Below are 21,880 nucleotides of genomic sequence, written 5' to 3' on the forward strand. Positions count from 1 at the left end.
GCAGTGATGTGCTTACTCTTTTGGTAAATAAGACAGAACATGCGGTTCCACTGTGATGGTAAAGAAGACAGAACACGCGGTTCCACTGTGATGGTAGTGATTATCAGAGGAAGGCCTTCTGCCCAGTGAATGACCTTAATGCATGGACTAGGTCAGGGTTAAAGAGGTGGGAAGAGTTGAAACAAGGAAGCCCAGCATGGTGGGTAGAGCTGTCAGATGCCTTGTGTGGACTGTTAAGAGTCATCTACATCTGAAGGCAGCACCATCCCTGTCTTCACACTCATAAGAAATTTCATGTACCCTATGTGACTTGAATTGGGCTTCTGAGAATGGCAGTGTGAACAAGTGAGCAGTGATCTGAGGCTCACTCAACAAAAGAAAGCTGGTTGATGGTTTGAGTAAATGGTGTCAACTTAGCTGAGACACTAACCTGTCACTCCTTCACCTAAATCTGTCACCACTCAGTGCTGAGCCCACAGGTATAGGGTGATTATATGCAACCCTGGTATTTTAAGGGTTCATACCTCCCTCTAGGTAATAATAGTACAAACACAAGGGTAGACTTCACCACACAGCTTCCCTTGGATCATAGTAGCATCCATCTCTATATACCTTCCAGTACAGTTCTGGTGTGGAAAGCAACAACTCAACAGTGCATGCAACTCATCCACTTTAAGAGCCTATTCCTAGAGATGGGACTATGTAGGGCATGAACCATCATCAGATCAGCAGGGACAATATCCTCCCTATAACTGAGCTCTGGTTCTACATTGTTAATGTGGCTTAAGTCTTTGAGTCTCTGTAAATGGAGTTCTTAATTGGTCTAAATAATAAAAATCCAGAGTCAGATATAGAGGAAAATTCTGAGAGATCAGAGAAGAAGGAGCAAGCCAAAGCCACATTTACCTCATTAGCTTCCTAGCAGAAGAGAGTGAATTCCTGTTTCTTCCCATTTACATCCTCTCTCCACCCAGCCATTTCGCTTCCTGTTTCTGCTCAGCCATCTTACTTCCCGTCTATCTGTACAGACTTACTGACCTCTATGGTTAGCTAGAGGCAAGTTCCATTCTCTGATCTTCAGACAAGCTTTATTTGTACAAGCAAGATATCACCACATGTATCCAAAAAGAATCACAGTTTTTGAGACAAGACAGAGACAATCTAATGACTGTTACAGAGGTAAGTATAGACTTCTTTGAGGGCATCCCTGTAGGAATCCTCACTGGAGTAATAGTCAATTCCTTGAGCATCTTCCTCAACTGCGCAAGCAACTCTTGCCCCTCAAAGCCCAGCTCCAAGGGCCTTCTCAAGAACCCTCTCCTTGCCTGCAGGGATAGCTCTGATCTTCTAGCTCTTAATACTCATGGGAGAGACTTAGTGACAGATCCCCCTTCCCTGACTGTGGAAGCCTGCTGGTATGATGTTTGAACAGGGTAAGGCTGTGTCTGGGGAATTTTCTTGTCCTAAAATTTCCCCTTTATACTTGTGTAAGGCATATGGCATTATCCATATTCTAGATTTGACCTATGGCCAGGTGGAGCTGGGAATTGTTCTGGCAACAGACTGATGTTTTCAGTTTCTACAAAATGTGCCAGCTGCCTATTTTATGCCTTCTTCCTCAGTATATTCCACGCTGGTAACAAGAGAGAAAACTTAATTTTCTAAGCCACTTTCTCAGAGATCCACAGTTCTGTAACATGCGTCAACACCAATCAGTATGTAGGCTCCCAGGGGCATGGACACTGGAACCTGCAAGGCCTATTGATGGGGAATGCTCCCCTCACCATGGAATGGTGAGTTTTATATAACAACCCTGGGATAGCAGCTTGTTGCAGATTTGGCAGATACAGTTATCCCTAGGATAGAGCCAAATGGAAAGCAGCATTGGAACCCAGAATTTTGTCATGGTGATGGGCTAAGGCTTCTTAGAGAAACAGGTTTTCACTGTAGACGAGACCAGTCCAGAGAGCCTCTTGTGATAATGGGAGTGGACAAGACCCCAAGCATCTGTGTTACTAGGTCTTCTGTCTGCCTGGACTTTCCCAGGTATGTAATCTCAGTCTGGGAGTTCTGGCTTGTGCCCAAGAAGGGGCTGTGTTCTAGAGACTACAGTGCTAGCAGTGGCCTCACAAAGGAGACTTCATTAGTAAAAAAGGACTGTGAACCCTGGGAATGGTGGTACACAACTGTACCCCAGCATCTGGAGGATGAGTTAAGAAAATTAGGAGTTTAAAACAAGCCTAGACTGTATAGCAACTTCTATGCTAATTTATAACTAATGATACAGGGAGAGAGAGAGAGAGAGAGAGAGAGAGAGAGAGAGAGAGAGAGAGAGAGAACACAAAGGAATTATATGGATTGAGACAGTAGAAAAGGCCAACAACTGTAAGGCTGAGAATGCCCTACTATGGACTATTGGACCAGGCCTGTTCAGAGACAAGAACAGCACAGCTAAGAAAAAGAGGACAGGAGGATGGGTTGAGAGGCAGGGAAGGACAGCTTCCTCTAAAGATTAGTACACTATGGGTTGTTCAGTAAAACAAGCTAAATGACATGGAGTTTAGCATAGGAGACACTGATACATAATGTTAGGGACAGAGGTCAAGTGAGAGTGTCACTGACTACAGGAAGTAGCATATAGCAAGTGTGTCAATGAGGAGAAGGGTAGGAAGGAACAGACAGAGAGGCAAGTGTCAAAAGAGCCAGGGAAAGGATGCATGGAGCTATATACCACTATAACAGGAACAAATCAGTGATGTGCACCCCTGGGTGACCACCCACAAAGGATAGTATCAAGAAGAAATCTACTGGCTAAACTTAACAGAGCTCCATCTGAGTAGAAACCGGTCTTCCAAATGAGATTATTAGAAATATAGCTGGTATCTGTAGGGAAATAATGTCTAAAGGGGGGGTATATCTAAGCTAAGTTGAGCTCACATGTGTCTCAATGGCACACAAAAGCATAAACAACAACATAGATCAGACAGATACTATCAGCACTGAAACCTTTATGCTCAACTATTTTACAAGTGAGATGCTTAAAAAAAAACTCAGAGAAGCAGAAGATGTTTTCACACTCACCTCTGCAAGAGACTGGCTTCCAGAACACTTACATCACAGGATCTCTGAGGTAATGTGCTCTGGGTATCACCAAGTCAAGCCTCAAGGTCGCAACTCACCTGAGAGGTCTCCTGGGAATACTTCTTACACAGACCATCTATGCCCAGAAAGAATGTCTGGATATTGGAGTTAGTCTGAAGAAAAAGCAAATGACTATGTAGAAACTTCTGGCCACTAGTTATAAAATTGTTTTTCAAATCTACAATTAACTATACATAACACAAACAGCAATTCACCCCATGAAGGTAATCACACCTTTAAGGAGAATGCAGGACAGTGACACCCACTAGAAGCTACTAAGCCTTTCTGGACACATGTATCCATTGAAATATATCCATTGAAAATGTGCTTCAAAATGAAGGTGAAAGGGATGACTTTTTTCCAAACAAACAAACAAACAAAAAAACCAAGAGGATTTGTGATCAACAGACTGATACTAAAAGCAAAAATAAAGGAATTCCCTGTGGGTAGGAAATGATCATTAACAGACCACAGAGTTTGGGAGGCAGCAAAGGTGCTGTGTTGTCAATTTAGCATGAAGTAAGAGCCAATTTCCATCTGAGAAGGAGAGGATGTTGAAAAGATCAATAGACTGAAACCACCTGAAATCCTTGCATGGTCAGGAAAATCTAACTTAGATGAATATTTAAAAAAGACTTTATTTTTATTTTAATTATGTGTATAATATGCATGTCTGTATGTAGGTATGTTCCCATGAGATCAATGGAGCCAAAAATTCTCTTTCTGAAAATGTTGAAATGAGTTCATAGTACTTAATACATATTTGGCAAGGTTACTCAAGAAAAAAGTACTCATAATAGTCATTCAAAACTAGAAAAAAAAAAGCAGCTGTGTGTGGAGGGAGGCACTTGACTTTAATCCCAGCACCTGGGAGGCATAAACAGCTGACCTCTTTAAGTTTGAAGCCAGCCTGGTCTACATAACAGGTTCCAGGACAGTCAAGACTACATAGAAAGACTCTGTCTCAAAAATCCAAAATAAATAAGTAAAATAAAATAAAAGAACACCAAGCTGGAGAGGTGTCTCAGAGGTTAAGAGTACTGACTGATCTTCCAGAGGACCTGTGTTCGATTCCCACCAACCACATGGTGGCTCACAAATACCTGTGATGAGATCTGGTGCCATCTTCTGGCCTACAAGGACAACAGCTGGTTGGCCTACAAGGACAACAGCTGGTAGAACATGGTACACATACTATAAATAAAAAAATCTTTAAAACAACAAACAAAAAACAACAAATAAAATAAAATAAAAGAACATCATTCTAGACCTTATACACCTGTTTTGAGGTAAGTAAGAACATAAAAATGTAATTGATACTGAAAGTGTAAAACTCTAAGTGAATCTCTATGGCTTCAGAATTTTAACTGTACAGAAATTCATTGAGATGTATAGTTTGGGGCTGGATTTGAGTAGCCCAGAACTCCAGTCTCTGCCTCCTAAGTGCTGGAATTACAGGCATATGCTACTACTCCCTACTTAAGAACTTTTATGAAGTTATTAACTGTGAGTCCTCAAACTTGAGTATGTAATACAGGAAAGGAAACTTTCAGTTTCAGCTTGTATATGAACATAGGTGCAAGAAATCCCAAGTGAAATAATAGCAAATTGAATCTATCTGTAAAAGCTGAAGACTGTCATTACAAGTTGACTCTCTTCCTGGAATATTATGTGTCCTTTTTAATTTTAAAAGTAAATGAAGGGGTCAGAAAGTTGGCGTAGTGGTTTCTAGAACCCATGTTGGGCAGTTCACAACTATCTGTAGCTCCAACTCTAGGGAATTCAATATCTATGGCCTCTGTAGGGATAGCACTCAGCATTCGTGTGCATATACTGAATACAGACACATACTTTTTAAAAAAGTAAATAGTCTCCATCCCACAAACAAAATGTGGTAAAATTGAATATTATCAAGAGTTACAGAAAAGTAATAATTATAGTTATATTGATTATATACCATTAAAAATATGTTTAGCAAACTAGTGTACACATACTTGGTGAAATGCTAAAACCCTGACAATGAAGTAAAGACAGAGACCAGGGTGCCTGCTGTAGTCAGCATTTCTACACAGAACCACACAGGAGTTTCTGCCAATGACTACAGACACTACTGCATATACAAATATTCTAGAAGAATAGGACCTTTAGCAAAGTGTAACATCTTATTTTTTTTAATTATTTATTTTCCATACCGACCATTTTCCTCTCCCTCCTCTCTCTCCCCTACCCTCCCCCTGCTCCTCCTAATCCACTCCTCCTTTGTTTCTTTTCAGAAACTGGCAGGCCTCCCATGGGTATCAACAAAGATTGGCATATCAAGTTGTGGAAAGAGTAAGCACCTCCCCGTGTCTTAAGGTTGGGCAAGGCAACCCAGTATGAGGAATAGGTTTCCAGGAGCTAGCCAAAATATTAGGGACAGTCTCTGCTCCAATTGTTAGGAGTCCCACAAGAAGACCAAGCAAAACAACTGTCACACAGAGGACCTACGTTGGTCTCATGCAGTCCCCCTGGCTATTGGCTCAGACCGTTAAGTTCCTGTGAACTAGGTCAGTTGCTTTTGTGAGTTTTCTGGTGGAGTGCTTGACCTCTCTAGCCCCTTTGACCCTCCCTCCCTCTGTTCATCGGCTTGTTTGGCTGCCGTGGATCTCTGCATCTGGTCCATGAATTACTGGATGAAGGCTCTCTGATGATAATTGGGGTAGTCACCAATCTGATCATAAGACATGGCCAGTTCAGGCTACATATCTACTATTGCTAGGAGTCTTAATTGGGGTTATCCTTGTAGATTCGTGGGTGTTTCCCTTGAATTGGGTAGATATTTCCTGACAGCCAGCCTGGGTCTGCCAGAGGGCCTTGACAACAGCAGTTGAGTCTGATGAGAGATGACATGGCGCTATGGACAGCAACCACATCACCTCAGCAGATACCGGCTCAGTGGATCTCCTACCCAGGGCAGGGTTGAGGAGTATATAAGGCTTACCCCTTCCTGAAATAAACTGAGTTTATTGTTTCAACTTGTTCCCAATGCCTGTGCTGCTGGTGTTGTGCCTACTTTCCCCTACCTACAAGGACCACCCTTCGGGATCCTGCACCAACAAGGGAAACAAACAGCCTAAACATTCAACCCAGGAAACTGGAGAAGGGTCAGGGTCAGAGGCTCTCTTTCCAGACTAATTCTGGCCTTATAGCAGAAAAGGGGTGCTGCAGAGCTATGTGAACAGTAAAATATGTCATTTACAAGGAATTCAAACTGTTAAGTGTTTGGAGAAAAAGAGATACTTTGTATCAAAATTTAAATATTTTCCCTTTTTTATACTTCTAGGAATTTATGCCATATAAACACTCTTGCAATTTTGGACAGAAATTGGTAAACTGATGAGTGTGAGGCAAAGCAAAAAATAAACAGGAAAAAACAGTAAGATATTATGCAGTCATATAAAAAGAATGTACCCCAAACATAGTATCATTTGGAGAACATTCTGTAAAACGAGAAATCATAAGATACATGGATTGATGACTAACTTATATACCATCCTAGAGCCTTCATCCAGCAGCTGATGGAAGTAGAAGCAGATCCCCACAGGTAAAAACTGAACTGAATTGGAATCCAGTTGCAGAGAAGGAGGAATAATGAGCAAAGTAGTCAAGACCATGCTGGTGAAACCCACAGAAACAGCTGACCTTAACAAGAGGGAGCTCTTGGCCCCCAGACTGATCACTGGGAAACCAGCATGGAACTGATCCAGACCCCATACATGTATGTGTCATTGAGGAGGCCTCGGAAATATATGGGGACTCTTTTAGTAGATCAGTACTTATCCCTAGGGTAGAAATGGACTTTGGGATCCCATTTCACATAGAGGGATACTCCCTCAGCCTAGACACACATGGGGGGGGCACTAGGCCTTATCCCAAAGGATATGACAGACTCTGAAGAACCCCCCCCCATGGAAGGCCTCACTCTCCCTGGGGAGCAGAAATGGTATGGGATAGGTAGGGTGTTATTGGGAAGCAGGGGAGGAGGGGAGGGAGAGGGAACTGGGATTGACATGTAAAACAATCTTATTTCTAATTTAAATAAAAAAAGATACATGGACTAGGTGCCAACTCCTGAATGCTGTCATCTTTGGAACAGGATCTGGGGATGGCCACATTATCTATTAGGACTTTCTATATTGTCTGAGTTGTTGGGTAACTATTTTTGTTATAAAATTGTGATGTTTAAAAATAACAGTTCAAATATACATTTGGAGAACAGGCACAGAAGAGACAACTCATTTAAGAAGAAGTTTATGCCAAAGAATACATTAATCTGACATATTTTATAGATAGAATAAAGGTACTGGTTTAAGGCAATGAGCAAATAATTGACTTTAACTTACATTATGAACAATGCTCTTACTTACTTATTATGACTTTTATGAAAAATCAAACTCACCCAATTAGGAAGCCAGTGTTATACTAAGGAAAACTAACCAATTTTCATTTCTAAGAACATAGCACAACCCAATACACTGTGATTAAGGCTAACCTATGGCTAAGAAGGAAAGCATAATGATGAATGTAAACCAAACCCTGATTGATATGGAGGCTCATGTTTGTAAGCTAAGGCAGAAGGATCTTGGGTTTGAGGACACCCTGGATGGCACAGTGAGTGACAAATGAATTTTGCTTAGCAAAACTAAACAAAAACAAAGAAAATTACAAACATCAATCAATCAAAACCAATCAACAGTAAAATCAAGCCACAGAACAAACAGCAAAACCAAATCCAATTATGTTTTATTACTCACAAGTCTCATTAATGAATAAAAATTATAGTTACTGCCAGGTGTTGGTGGCGCACGACTTTAATCCCAGCACTAGGGAGGCAGAGGCAGGTGGATCTCTGTGAGTTCGAGGCCAGCCTGGTCTCCAGAGGGAGTGCCAGGATAGGTTCCAAAGTTACACAGAGAAACCCTGTCTCGAAAAACCAAAAAAAAAAAAAAAAATCTTGTTTCCTATTCAAATAAAAAAAATCTGCAGAAAAAAACTTTGTAATCAAAAATTATAGCTATTATAGTTACTAAAATTCTAGTCTTAAGTTAAAAGGAAATACTATTATAATGAATATTCAAATTCTAGAGATTTCAACTTACATTTTTCGAAAGTAAAACTGTATTACATGGAACTTGACAGATCAAGCATTCATCTTTTTTACCTATCAAAGAAAAACAAATGTTTAATTACATTATATTGAACAGTGCTGTGAAACATGTGTGGATACAGACTTAGAGTTAGAATGCAGGATTACACAGTGTCTAAATGTTTTTACATTCTTACATGATGGGGCTGTGGATTCAGAGAAACAATTTTATACAATCATTTATTTTCCTGCTTTGTAAATGTGTCCCCCCCCCAACAGTGACCATAAATATCAACAATACTTAAATTAGATTTTACAGTGTTATCCTTTCTCTTTCCCCACACCCAGTGCACTTGTGTGTGGGGGAAGACAGGCACTCCCATATACTAGGTGATCTACCATTAAATTTTAGCACCAGCCCTTTTAAATTTTTCTTTTTAGGACTGGGCATGATGGCACATAACTTTAATCCCAGCACTCAGGAGGCAGAGACAGAAGGAGCTCTGTGAGATGCTGATCTACAGAGTGAACTCCAGGATAGCCAAGCCTATATAGATACCTTGTCTCAAAAATAAATAAATAAATAAAAAAAAACCTTCAAAACTTTGGTGTTGGGGAATATTATTTTCAGGTGTGTGACTAATTAATGGCATGCCCCATCACTACTTGGCTGAAACGGACTAATATTGCCTGGCTGAAACAGTGAAGGCAATCAGTGCCCTAGTAAGCAAAAAAAGCAGTTTACCAGCCAGGCATTGGTGGTTCATACCTTTAATCACAGCTGGTTGGTGATAGTATAAGCCTTTAGTCCCAGCACTCAGGAGGCAGAGGCAGACGGATCTCTGTGAGTTAGAGACCAGCCTGGTCTATGTAGCTAGTTCCAGGACAGGCTCCAAAGCCACAGAGAAACCCTGTCTCGGAAAACAACAACAAAAAAGCAGTTTACTAAATAATATAAATATCATTTTTGTTTTAAAAAATCCAAAATATCATGGGCAACAAACTAGTTCATCTTGTATAAAAACACTTGCTACAAAGTGGACCTGCTACAGATAGTTCTTTGACTTCTACCCCACAGTGTGTGTGTCAAATTTCCATCAAGGGCTGGAGAGATGGAGAGATGGCTCAGCAGTTAATAACACTAGCTGATCTTCTAGAGGACTTGAGTTCAATTTTCAGCACATGGTGGCTCACAACCTGCTCTAACTCTAGTCCCAGGAGACTAATGACCTTACAGATACCAGGCACAAACGTGGTGCACAGACATACATGAAGGCAAAACATAAGTAAAACTTTTTAAAAAGCCTGGGAGGATATACATCAGATTTTAATTAGAGTGCATGAACATGGGTCACTAGAACTAGCTAGGTTAAGACTCTGTCTAGAACTCCCTATCCTTTTCCTCTAACTTTTTTTTTTTGTGTGTGTGTGTGTCCCTGGGGTTGATATACTTCCAACATACAGTACCTGTGGTTTTTGGAAGATAACTTAAGGGTACTGTAACCTATGTTGGCTTCACGATTCAAGACCCAGAAGAAACTTGATGTGCCCCCACCCAAGACCCTAAAGTAGTCACCCACACCGTGTTGGGGCCTTGTAATTTGCCATATAATGAAGGCACATATCTTTAGGTTATGTGCTAAGTTGTTTTAACTATTTCACATCATTGGTAACTTTTATCACTGACCCAGTAGATGTTTTCAAACATTGATTCTTTGAGGGGAAAATCTAGGACATCAACACCTCTACTGCCTTCTTTACACAACATCTTTCTTCTGTTTCTACTTACCACCTATAAAACATACTTCCCAAAGTGGCAGTATTTTCCAATACAATCCTTTGGCATACACTTCCATGTTACTGACTCACCATTTAACATTCCTGACTTTGAATTACAGATCCCTAACCCAAGACTTCCTGCTGTTTCCTCCCTAGACAGCTCCCACAAGATCGTGTCTAAGGCAGCAGCTCTCAACCTGTGGGTCACAACCTTTCACAGGGGTTGCCAAGACAATTGGAAAATATATTTACATTGCAATTCATAACAGGAGCAAAAATTAGAGTTATAAAGTAGCAATGAACATAATTTTATGGTGGTGGGGGGTCACCACAACTTCAATTGCATTAATGGATCACAGCATTAGGAAGGTTGAGATCCACCAACTTTTCTCTTCACCCTGTTGTACCGCGAGCGCGCGTGCGTTGTTTTTATTGAGACATGGTTTCTCTGTGTAGCCCTGGCTATCCTAGAACTCTCTCTGTAAATCAGTCTGACCTAGAACTCTAGCATCCGCCAGCGAGTTCAGCTCCTTGCTTCCTCGAATTAAGTCTGTTGAATCTACTTAGCATTTCCCAAATCCATCATTTTTCCTGATCGCAGGGACTGCTTCTCACAAGCCCCGTTACACAGCTTCTCCTGAGTTTCTCTCAGTACAGATTACTTTTCACACCAGGCTTCCTCTTAGAGCATACAACAGAAACCCGGGAATTTTACCCTGGTTGCATACATAAGCAAAAGTTCTCACAGTAGCATCATCTGTCACTAAGTATCTGGAAACCACCCATGTTAGTGCCACTAATGAATAATCTGGCGTGACCACACAGCGGAGTTCCATGACTTTGGCACCCATGTGTACAACGCTGACACGAAATACTGTGCGCGAATCCCTAGTCATTTAAGGCAAGGGTGGAAAACAAAATGAACTTGAGTTGCCGTGAATCGTCCGAAGCCTGGTTGTGTACCTGTCCCTTTCCTGGCCAAATTAAACATGCCTGTCACTTTGTGACACCCCACCGTCGCAGAAGCTTTGCTTCCACAGAACGGCAATCCGTCTGACCAACTGACTGCTGCCAACCAGCTCCTCACCAGAGAGACGTCTATGTAAGCAGCAGCCAGCTTTCTGCGGTGGCAGCTCGGGATCCCAGGGGCCCACAGCGGTCTCCACCCGGCCCCGCCCGCCCGGCCCGGGGCAGGGAACGCACAGCACGCTGCGAGCCCCGGCCCCGGCCCTCCTCAGCCCGCTTTGTCTTCCCGCGCAGCGGACCTTTGCCAAGGCACGCGTCGCAGTACACGTGCCCGCAGCTGGTCAGGCTGAAGGACGACTTCCTGTGCGGCGGCTGGAAACAGCGGTTACAGAACACCCAGCTGGCCATGACGCGAGGTCCACGCGAGGTCCACGCGAGGCCCACGCGAGCGACGCAGCCCAGGCGCGGACTGCAGAGACAGCTGTGCGCCTGCGCTCACTGCAGCGCATGCGTACTAGGGCGGGGCGGCCCTCCCCAACCTGGGAGCTGATCCAAAGGCCGCCTTCTTGGTGGTGGAAGAGGGAAGCCTCGGGGGCGGGCTGGGGGTTTGGACCAGGCTAGCAGGGCCAGAAGTACTGAGGGAACAATGGTTGGGAGAGATTGCACTGGGCCATCGGACAAAAGTTTATCAGGGCAGGATAGAGATCCCTGCTTGCCACCACCGACATGTACACAAGAAAGGGCTTAATTTAGGGAAGATCATTTCATCTTTGAGACCATAGATGGTGGAAGGGGCTAATTTCTGGTGATATTAGAATTATTTCAGAATTAAAAACATTACTTTTTAATAGTTGTGTTTCACATAATTCTGGGTACCTATCCTTCCCTCTTCATAAGTGTACAGGATTGGTAGAGGCTATATGAGAAAGTTCCTGGGCTGTTTACATGTATGGAGAAAAGTCTACTGTTTTTCAAGGAATTAGGAAAAAGTAAAGATAGGAAAAGATGCACTTGATCTGTGCAGAACTGTATTTGTTTCACTAAGCCCTTAAAATATTGCTGGTCCAAATTATGCTGTTAGCATAATACAGAACCAAGGTTTACAAACTTAGTATGGATAAAAAGATATCCTTTTGTATTGAATGTACATTAAAATTAAGCTAATTTTGTTTCTTTGTGTTATACTGTCATGTTTGTGAGATAAGGTCTTTGTGATGGTTTGAATAAGGTGAGACCAGATAACTTAAAATTGCATCTATAGCTCATTGGTTGTTGCTGATTTATGTCACACTTAAAACAAAATGATGTGCTTACTTCATTAAATTATTAAAGTATCATTTTTTTAACCAGGAATGCCATTCTGTAATATTAACTTCTTTATCTTTGAAATCATAAAATAAGACACATTTATACATATATTTTGATTTATTAAGTCAAACACTGTATGAATTATTTGCTTTAACTTAGAATATTTTGAACAAGCTTATTAGCTATGGAGAAATCTTTAGGATGCTTCATTTGAAAAATTCCAACTGAGAAAAAGATTAATATTTGTGCAAAAGCCCACCATAAAACATTTCTATTTGTGTCTTCACTGGTCATACGGAAAATTTCCACACAGTCCTATTCAGGAAAGAAATAAATAGCTTTAGCTTAAAGGGCTTTGTGTGTGGTTTTTGAGGGGAAGGTTGCTGTATGTATTCTTGGTATTTAATATCGAATTAATATAAAAAGTTGAATATCATTTTCTAAGCTGTAATTTATTATTTGCCAAGTGTAAGACATCAATCTACTTTATCTCTTTATATACCATCAGGCAAAATGAGTATTACCTAATAGTGATAGATTTTCATCATTAAATCTTTATATTGGGCTCCATACTACACACTTGACTGCCTTATTGAATTACCATGCATTATCCTTATTTTTCCACTGTGAGTTGGTGATGAAAAAAGTGAGTAGATTTGAGTCCATGTAACACAAATAAATAAAAGACGCAGTGACTTCAGATCTCTGTGAGTTCAAGGCCAGCCTGTCTACTGAGTGAGTTCCAGGATAGCATCCAAAGTTACAAAGAAACCCTGTCTTGAAAAACAAAAACAAATCCCAAACCCAAAATTTAAAAGACCCAGTGACTGATTGACTGATATTGGAGTCCAAACTTCAAGCTGAAGAACAGAAAAGCAAAGTAGCAGACCATTAGCTCTTACCACTACCTCAGGCTAAGTGGGCTGATCCTGCTGCCTCTCCTCAGTGTGACTGGAAAATGAATGCCTGATACTGAACACTGAGGACGCTGCTTCTATCTTTTATGCCCCTCTAGTGCTGGGATTAAAGGCCTGTGATCTGTTACTCTTTTAGACTGATTCAATCTTGTGTATCCCTTCGAGGGATAGAATTAGAGAGATTAGAATTCAGAGAGATCTGCCTACCTCTTAATCCTGCTGGATGTGTCAGCTGGTCTTTATATGCTACACTCCTAAAGAAGTAGACTTTAATGCCAGTGAAGGAATGGACTTGCTAGTGAGGCAAGAGCAAACCAAGAGTGAAAGCTTTTTCACAAGTCTTTACATGGGCTTCCAGCAGAAGGTGTAGCCTAGATCAGAGGTAGGTTTCCCCAGCTCAAATGATCTGGGTTAAAGACATATCTTCCCACCTCAAGATCCGGATTAAGGACAGGTAGGTGTTTTTCCAGGTCAAATGATCTTCATTAAAGGCATATCTTCCTACCTCAAAGATCTGGATTAGAAATAGATTTTCCTATTTAAAATTAAGCAAAAATCCCTCAAGGTATACCCTCCATTTTTGAGTTTTAGTTAATTCCATGTGTAGTCAAGTTGACAACAAAGAATAGCCATTTCAGCTAACATTAAAGACACAGTAATTTTTGAACTGTCCAGTACCTTCAGTTCTTTGCCATTTATAACTAAACCCCACACAGTTCTGGCAGAATTCCTTTATAAAGCTTAAGTATGGCTGTGTTGTCTCCAGGAGTATATATCAAGTGTACCACTGTAGAGCCTCCAACTTTCTCCCTTCAGTCCATGGAAAGTATGCCTTTTTATGTCCTTGAAATGACTAATGGAAGTGAAAAACTAGTTAACATTTGAGTTCTTATTTTGTATCAAGTACTGTGCTGAGTTCTTAACATGCATCATACTATTCAATTCTCAAGTGCATTTTGGCTGTAGAATAATCCTTTTGCACATTTTGAATGTGTATTTCTCTCATTGATGCATAAAGAGCTGACTGGCTTATAGCTGGGCAGGTAAAGATTGGGCAGGAGACCCATACCAGGAGGACTCTGCGAAGAAGAGGGGCGGAGCCTGAGACGTTGTGAACAGATTCAGAGAGAAGCAAGATGGGCATGCCATACTGAGAAAAGGTACCAAGCCACGTGGCAAAGCATAGATAAGAAATATGGGTCAATTTAAATGTAAGAGCTCATAACAAGCCCAAGCTATTGATCAAGCATTTATAATTAATATTGAGTCTCTGTGTCAGTTACTTGTGAATTGGTGGGTGGGAAAGAAAAGCCCACCTACATGTTTTGAGTTGGATATTTTGATTTTATTATTACTGAATGTATACTTTTAAAGAATCAGAGGACAAGAAAATGTGTGATGTGGAGGGTGGTGAGGGTGCCAGAGGAGAGGGTAAAAGTAAGGATGGTTATGCTGGAGTATAGGGAACTCAGGGGAATCTTCTCTGAAATAGAGAACAGACCTGAAGGAATTGAGGACTGATATAATATATATATATATATATATATATATATATATATATATATAATATATTTACAATAAGACACAAGTATTATACACATTTCATAAGGCTGAAAGAAAAAGGAACTGCATTGCCTGGGTTTGAATATTGACTCTGTAGACCACGTAAACTTCGCTATGTTCTTTTTTTTGTGTGTGCTTTAGTTTCATCATATACAAAGTCATCAAAATTGTCCCTACAGGCCTAGGGTTGATACCATGAGGATTCATATATATGTAAAAGGCTTCCTCAGATTTGGTTGACACATAAGGACTGAATGCCATGTTTAAAATTTTAATGTGTTTAAATTTTTAATATATTATAATGCAGAAGTATTGTGATGGCTTGAATAGGTATAGCCATAGACTCATGTGTTTGAATGTTTGGTCCATAGGAAGTGGAACTATTAGGAGGTGTTTCCTCCTTGGAAGAAGTGTGTCACTGTGGAAGTGACTTTGAGGTCTCATATATGCTCAGGTCATACCCAGGGACACTTTCCTTCTACTGCCTGTGGACCAAGATGTAGAGCTCTCAGCTCTTTCTCCAGCACCGAGTCTGCCTGCACACCACCATGTCTCACCATGATGATAACAGATTAAACCTCTGAAACTGTAAGCCAGCCACAATTAAATGTTTTCCTTTATAAGAGTTGCGGTGCTCATAGTGTCTCTTCACAGCAGTAGAAACCCTAACTAAGACAAGAATAAATATTACAAATATTTCTTTATACTATATTTGGTAAATGTAGGACCTTCTCTCTTAACCAACTGGAGGTTGGTCCTCATGGCAGTGGTTTTTGCCCTTCCTGTTCTATTTCATAGGTCAGTAAGTGGGTCTCAGGTAAAGTTAAAGCCCAAAGTCACATAGCTCCTATGTTGTATAAGTGAAATTAGGATGGAGACAGTCTAATTCTGGGACTATTCCCTGACAGTAATGGGGTGGCAAGTGGGATCAGGGCTGGAGAAAGAAATTTTATCCTAGATCTCCACCTTCTGGAAAGTGAAATTCCCTTTGGGAATACCAGAATTAGAGTCTCTCTCGATGAGAACTCTGCAGCCTACACTTGGTCCCTGCTTATGCTTCAAAGTCTTTAGGCTTAGGAAGCTTCTCCACAGTACTGGCTTCCCTCCATCCTTCCTTTAAGTTTGTTAGCCATACATTTAATATATGCTCAGACTCTTTAGAATGGCCCATTTCAACTAATTCTTAAAAAAGTATTATTGATGATTCTGTACAAGATAGAGTGAATACCTCCTACCCTACTCTTCTTGTTAGCTACAGCTAAATGCTAGGCAAGGGTATGAAACAACCATCAGAAGACTAAGATGTAAAGAGAAACAGTAAACTGGCTCAGGACCTCAGGACTCAGCACAACTCAACAGGTGATGACCTGTTTGTTTTCCTCCATCTTACATATTCTAGTCCATATGTAAGAAAAACTTGTAATTTACAGGGAGGGAGGGAGGGAAGGAGATGTATCTTTGAAGAGTTAAACCCTTTGATGCTACATGTCCTGGTCCAGATGAATCATCTGAAAGAAATTGCATTCCTTACACTGGAAGCTTCAGCTATGGAGAGGATGGGATGGAATTCTAGCAAGATATCAACCCTACACTGAATAAACAACATAGAACACCTTTCCTCTATACAAAGAACTAGGAGTCCAAAGAGGAGAGAGCTGGAGGAAAAAATTCAACCTGGGTGTTAGGTCATGGTCATACATTAAAATAGTCCATACATTAAAATGGGATGTATATTTTGAATCTAAGTTGTTAAATAGGAACCAGTGTCATAGCATAATGCTTAAAATGTCCAAAATATAATTCAGAGTTTCTTGCTCTGTGAAGAACCAGGAAAATTTCAACTGGAATGAGAGAAGACATTTACCTAACACCAGTACCAAGATAACACAGTTGTTGCAATAATCTGACAAAAACTTTAAAGCATTTGTCATAAAATTTCTTTAAGCAGCAGTATGAGCACTCATAAAATAATACAAGTTAAGAAAAGAACAAAATGAACACATTCAAACAGGAAAAAAAATACAGTGTTTAAATTTGGAAAAATTCCACGTTGCCCAGTAGACTCAATAAAGGAGCAAAGATGACTGGAAAGAATCAGACAAAACTAGATTAATAAAAACAATCAAGCCTGAATAATGGAGAATGGCATTTTAATAGAGTCTCATGTACTACAAAACAATGTTAGTGTCTGTGGCCCATCTTACCACCCAAGGCCATGTGGATATCTGTGGTCTGTGCTGCAGCCTCAAGTCATGTTAATGCTTGAGGGCTGTGCTGCAGGCCACGGGTGAGTGGCCTGTGCTGCCATCTGAGGCCATGGTGATATCCCTGTCTGTGCTGCTGCTGAGTGTCATGTTTGGGTATGGAGTCCTACTGCAACTTGGTGCCTTGTCCCTGGTCTGTGCTTTCAACCAGAAACCATGTGGAAACTCATAATTCATACTCCTGCTGGAGCATGGAAGCTATTTTTTTTTTTTTTGCAGAGATATTGAGGACTGCAGACACATAGTTGAGGAAGAGGGACATGGAAGACTTATGTGACAATCCCTCCCCCCCCCCCCGCCACGAAAAGTCACAGCATAAACAGGAAGCCATCAAAGAGAATGCCTAAAAGGTGTGATAAGGATGCTGAAGAATAGCTCTCCAAGTTGATGGCTTCTCCCAGGGGTGCAGTAGGGGAACTACTCAGCTGTTTAAGGGGCAGGCCACTGAGAGTTTGAACATGCCTCCATGAGTATATAGATAACAAAAATTGGACTTTATAGAAATTATTTTGTTGGGGTTGGTGGTCACAAGAGCAGGGGAGCAGACATGGAAGGACTAAGTGTGATTAGGGTATATGATGTGAAATTCCCAAAGAATCAATACAAATATTATGTTAAAAAAGCACACGATTAATAAAAACTTGAGTGGCTCAGATTAAGTGGATATTAAAGCAAAAAAGTTACTAGGATTAAGAGACATCACAGAGGTAGAAGAGACATAACATAAGTTTACCAAATGGTAGAGCTTTCAAACACAGGGGTGAAGAAAATAGAATCCATGTTATTGATGCTTCTAAAGTCCTCTGCGCACTTCATATAACCAGACAGCGAGTCAACAAGGACACAGAGCTGTAGCAATGGACCCTCTTGACATCTGGAGATCATTGTACATATGGAACATGGGACAATGTAGGCATCGTATCCCTAAAGGCGAAAAAGCATTTCTGATGAGATGGTTGAATGATTCTGGGAAAGAGCTCACAGTGAATGGGGAAGAAAACTTTCCAAATACATGACCACCTAGAAATCTGTTGTTTGTCATTCTCGGGAAACTTCTGGTTCATACTGCATTCTTCTGGTTGAGCCTCTTTCAGTGCTTTGCTGGGTACAGAATCAGGGTCTCCATTTTTCTATCACTGCCCTGCTGCAGTTTACTCTTTCTGGCTGCCACTTGCTTGTATAGATAGAGTGTCACTGTTCTCAGTGGCTACACCTTATTTTTATAGGACTTTCCCATTTTGATTCCCAGAATAGCACACATGGAGCTGTCTAGTCTCTCTCTCTCTCTCTCTCTCTCTCTCTCTCTATATATATATATATATATATATATATATATATTATATAATTTTTTTTTTTTTTTTCTGGCATGCCCTTTGTGAACAAAGTATGCATTCATCTACTTTCTTTGATGCTCTATAGAGCAGGAGACACTTTATTTCTTTTTAAAAATAGGCCTAGAGATAGTGTAATAAGCCTAAAGCAGTGTTTAGCCACATGGTAGAGGTTCAGGAAATATTTGTCGAATGAGTGTCTCCCAAAGCATATGCTCAATGAGGGATTTTGAATTGGCAAATGCCAGTTTGACCCTCCCATTAAAATGTCAGTATTCAGTAATATTGCATTTAGCAGAATAACTGGAGTGTAATTTCTGCTTGTTTTTGTACAAATTCCTCTAATCCTAAATACAAGCCATTCCACTCCACTTCTCAGGCAGGCAGAATAAGGGAGGGAAGTGTCATGTCCTGTGCAGCCAGCAGATGTCAGAAGAGAAGAATTGCTAATGGGAGGGATTAGAGCAGACTGAGTGAACACTATGGGGACAGTTTCCACACCTCTAAGAGTTTCTTCACCTCTAAGATAAGGTGCTTTGCTGCTATGCTCACAGCTTAGCAAGGGCTTCAAAACAAATGGAGTAAAAGAATCACTTTCCCCTACAGCTTTCACTTTTTTCTGATCTTTCATTCCTTGTCTGTTGAGGCCTATTGTATTTTGTTAATACAGTCTCCTTTACTAATCTCTTCTTGCTGTCTTCTACGGAATCCATTCCATGAGTTCCTAGTTTCAGACATCATTATTTCCCAGTTCATATCTATATTCAAACATATTCATAAACATATGTACATATTTTTTAATTCCAATAGTTAAAATTCTTCATATTTTCATCCATTTTGTCCATGTATTTCCATATCTTCTTTTTGATGATTGAAAGCTGCTATAAACAGTGGCACCCAAGGCTCTGTTTCAATTCTGCTTTCAATTCTTTGGGTTATAGGAGTGGAATTTCTGGGTCATATGTCAATAGTTACTGCATGTTCCTTTGCTCTCCCAGAACTCGGCGTGGGTCTTATTGAATCTGAATTTGTTCCTCAGCATCGCCCCTTCCTTCTGGGAGCTTTTCCTCGGCAAAACACTAATATTTGAATCATTGAATTAGGAGCTGATTAGAGAGCTCCCAACAACCCAGGGTACTGCTGTGGGCATTGAGATCTCTGACAGAGGCCTGAATGGGGTTTGTCCTAGTGGAATTGGGTATTATCTATTTAATATGCCACTCTTCTCCAATTGTGGTCTGTAAAAAGACTTGTACTTAAAAGCCTAGCTAGTTGTACTTATGCAGAGGGATAGGATCCCTTCATAACCCCTTTCAAAGAAAGTGAGTTCTCCATATCCAGCAGTATTTTTTCTTTAGTACTCTGTTTCACAGTGTGATCCCTAGTCTTCCCAATATGTCTTCTTGTCTCCTGGTCTTTCCTTGCTATAAGGGACCAGCTGCCTCATTTTCTGACAATGAAAGGAAGGATGAAAACAAAGAGACTAGAGAGAAGGGTCAGGGGTTAAGAGCTCTTGCTTGCTCTTCCAGAGTACCCTGAGTAAAGGAGTTTAGTTCCCAGCACCTATATCAGATGTCTTTCAACTGCCTGTAACTGCAGTTTCTAAGATCTGAGAACTTCTGGCCTCAGCAGGGAACCACAGTCATGTGTATCTATGGCCCCACCCCAACATACACAGAGAATGAAAACAACAACAAAGGAAGAAAAGCTAATCTTAGCAGGCCATTGGGTTAGCAGCTCCAGTTCCCTTCCTCTGTCCTCTTATCTCTCACAACCCCAGTACCCATATGCATCTCAAGGATGTCTTCACCTTCTTTCCATACAGAACTATCTATAATTCATTGTTAAGGAGCATTGGTAAATAAACTAACATAAACAACATTGAATACACAGGATATATCATTCATAGGAGTTTTTAGGCACCAAATTCTTTTTTTTTTTTTTTTTTTTTTGGTTTTTTCGAGACAGGGTTTCTCTGTGTAGTTTTGGAGCCTATCCTGACACTCGCTCTGGAGACCAGGCTGGCCTCGAACTCACAGCGATCCACCTGCCTCGGCCTCCCAAGTGCTGGGATTAAAGGCGTGAGCCACCAACGCCCGGCGGCACTGAATTCTTATGCTGGACTAGTTGTGTGTGTGTGTGCGTGCATGCATGTGTTTTGTTTTTTGAGACAGGGTTTCTCTGTACAACAGCCCTGGCTGTTGTCATAGAACTCACTTTGTAGACCTCCTTTAAGTCTTAGCAGACAAAGAGAGCAAGTTCCTGTTATAACCTGTTTCTGCCCAGCTACTTTACTTCCTATCTGTACAGACCTCCAGACTTCTATGGTTAGCTAGTACCAAGCTCCATTCTCTGACCTTTAGACAGATTTTATTTGTACAAGCAGTCATATATTTACACAATGTAAAGGAATATTCCACACAACTCAATCCAATTCAGAGATTAACATGGGAATGTTTGTCAATATTATTAGTACTTTTTTTTTTAATTTAAAATTTTTAATTCATTTTACATGCCAAACACAGTTCCCCCTCTCTCCCCTCCTCCTATTACCCACACCTCCCCCAACCTACCCCCAATCACTCCTCAGAAAGGATAAGACCTCCCTTGGGGAGTCAACAAAGCCTGGCACAGTTGAGGCAAGACCAAGACCCTCCTCCTTGCATCATGATTGAGCAAGGCCTACCAAGGAGAATGGGCTCCAAACAGCCAGCTCATGCATTAGGGATAGATCCTGGACCCTCAAAAATAAGCTACACAACTGTTACCCACATGCAGAGGGCCTAGTTCAGTCCCATGTCAGTTTAGAGTTCATGAGCTCCCATGAACTTGGGTCAGCTGTCTCTGTGGATTTCTCTGTCATGGTCTTGACCCCCTTGCTCATATAATCCATCCTCTCTCTCTTTGACTGGACTCCCAGAGCTTGGCCAGTTGCTTGGCTGTGAATCTCTGTATCAGCTTCCATCAATTACTGGATAGTTCTATGATGACAGGGTATTCACCAATCTGATGACAGGGGAAGGCCAGTTCAGGCACCCTCTCCACTATTGCTAGGAGTCTTAGCTGGTGTCATTCTTGTGGATTCCTGGGAATTTCCCTAGCTTTCTCCCTAACCCCATAATGGCTCCCTCTATCAAGATATCTATTTCATTACTCTCCCACTCCATCCTACTCAACTCAACCATCCTCCTGTTCCCTCATGTTCTCATCCCCCAATCCTCTCTCCTCTACTAACCCCACCCCCAGTTTACCTAGGAGATCTCATCTATTTCCCCTTCCCAGGATGAACCATGCTTCCCTCTTAGAGTTCTCTTTGTTAGCTAGCTTCTCTTTAAAGCTAACAAAGTTATTAGTATTCTTAATGGTAACCATTCTGACTGGGGAGAGTAAACTCATTATTGAAACAATGGCTTTTGAAAATGATAAGGCCCAATGCAAAAGGATAATTAGGCCTTTAAAGGCAAAATCAGCACCCTCAGAGGATTG

The 21,880-nt window shown here is 41.0% G+C and overlaps 1 protein-coding gene across 3 annotated transcripts in view; it reads right to left on the reverse strand.

Moving 5' to 3' along the window:
- The window catches only part of Rnf212 (ring finger protein 212), a 66,042-nt gene that overhangs the window by 18,970 nt on the left and 25,192 nt on the right, over positions 1 to 21,880 (reverse strand). For all 3 annotated transcript variants that reach the window (XM_035447473.1, XM_035447475.1, XM_035447474.1), the window contains 2 exons: positions 8,280 to 8,341; positions 3,180 to 3,254 (listed from right to left, as the gene is read on the reverse strand). In XM_035447473.1, coding sequence (XP_035303364.1) covers positions 3,180 to 3,254; positions 8,280 to 8,341 — 137 coding nt within the window. The remainder of the gene's footprint in view (positions 1 to 3,179; positions 3,255 to 8,279; positions 8,342 to 21,880) is intronic.

Source organism: Cricetulus griseus, chromosome 7 (genome assembly GCF_003668045.3).
Source record: "Cricetulus griseus strain 17A/GY chromosome 7, alternate assembly CriGri-PICRH-1.0, whole genome shotgun sequence".
NCBI classification, from domain to species: domain Eukaryota; kingdom Metazoa; phylum Chordata; class Mammalia; order Rodentia; family Cricetidae; genus Cricetulus; species Cricetulus griseus.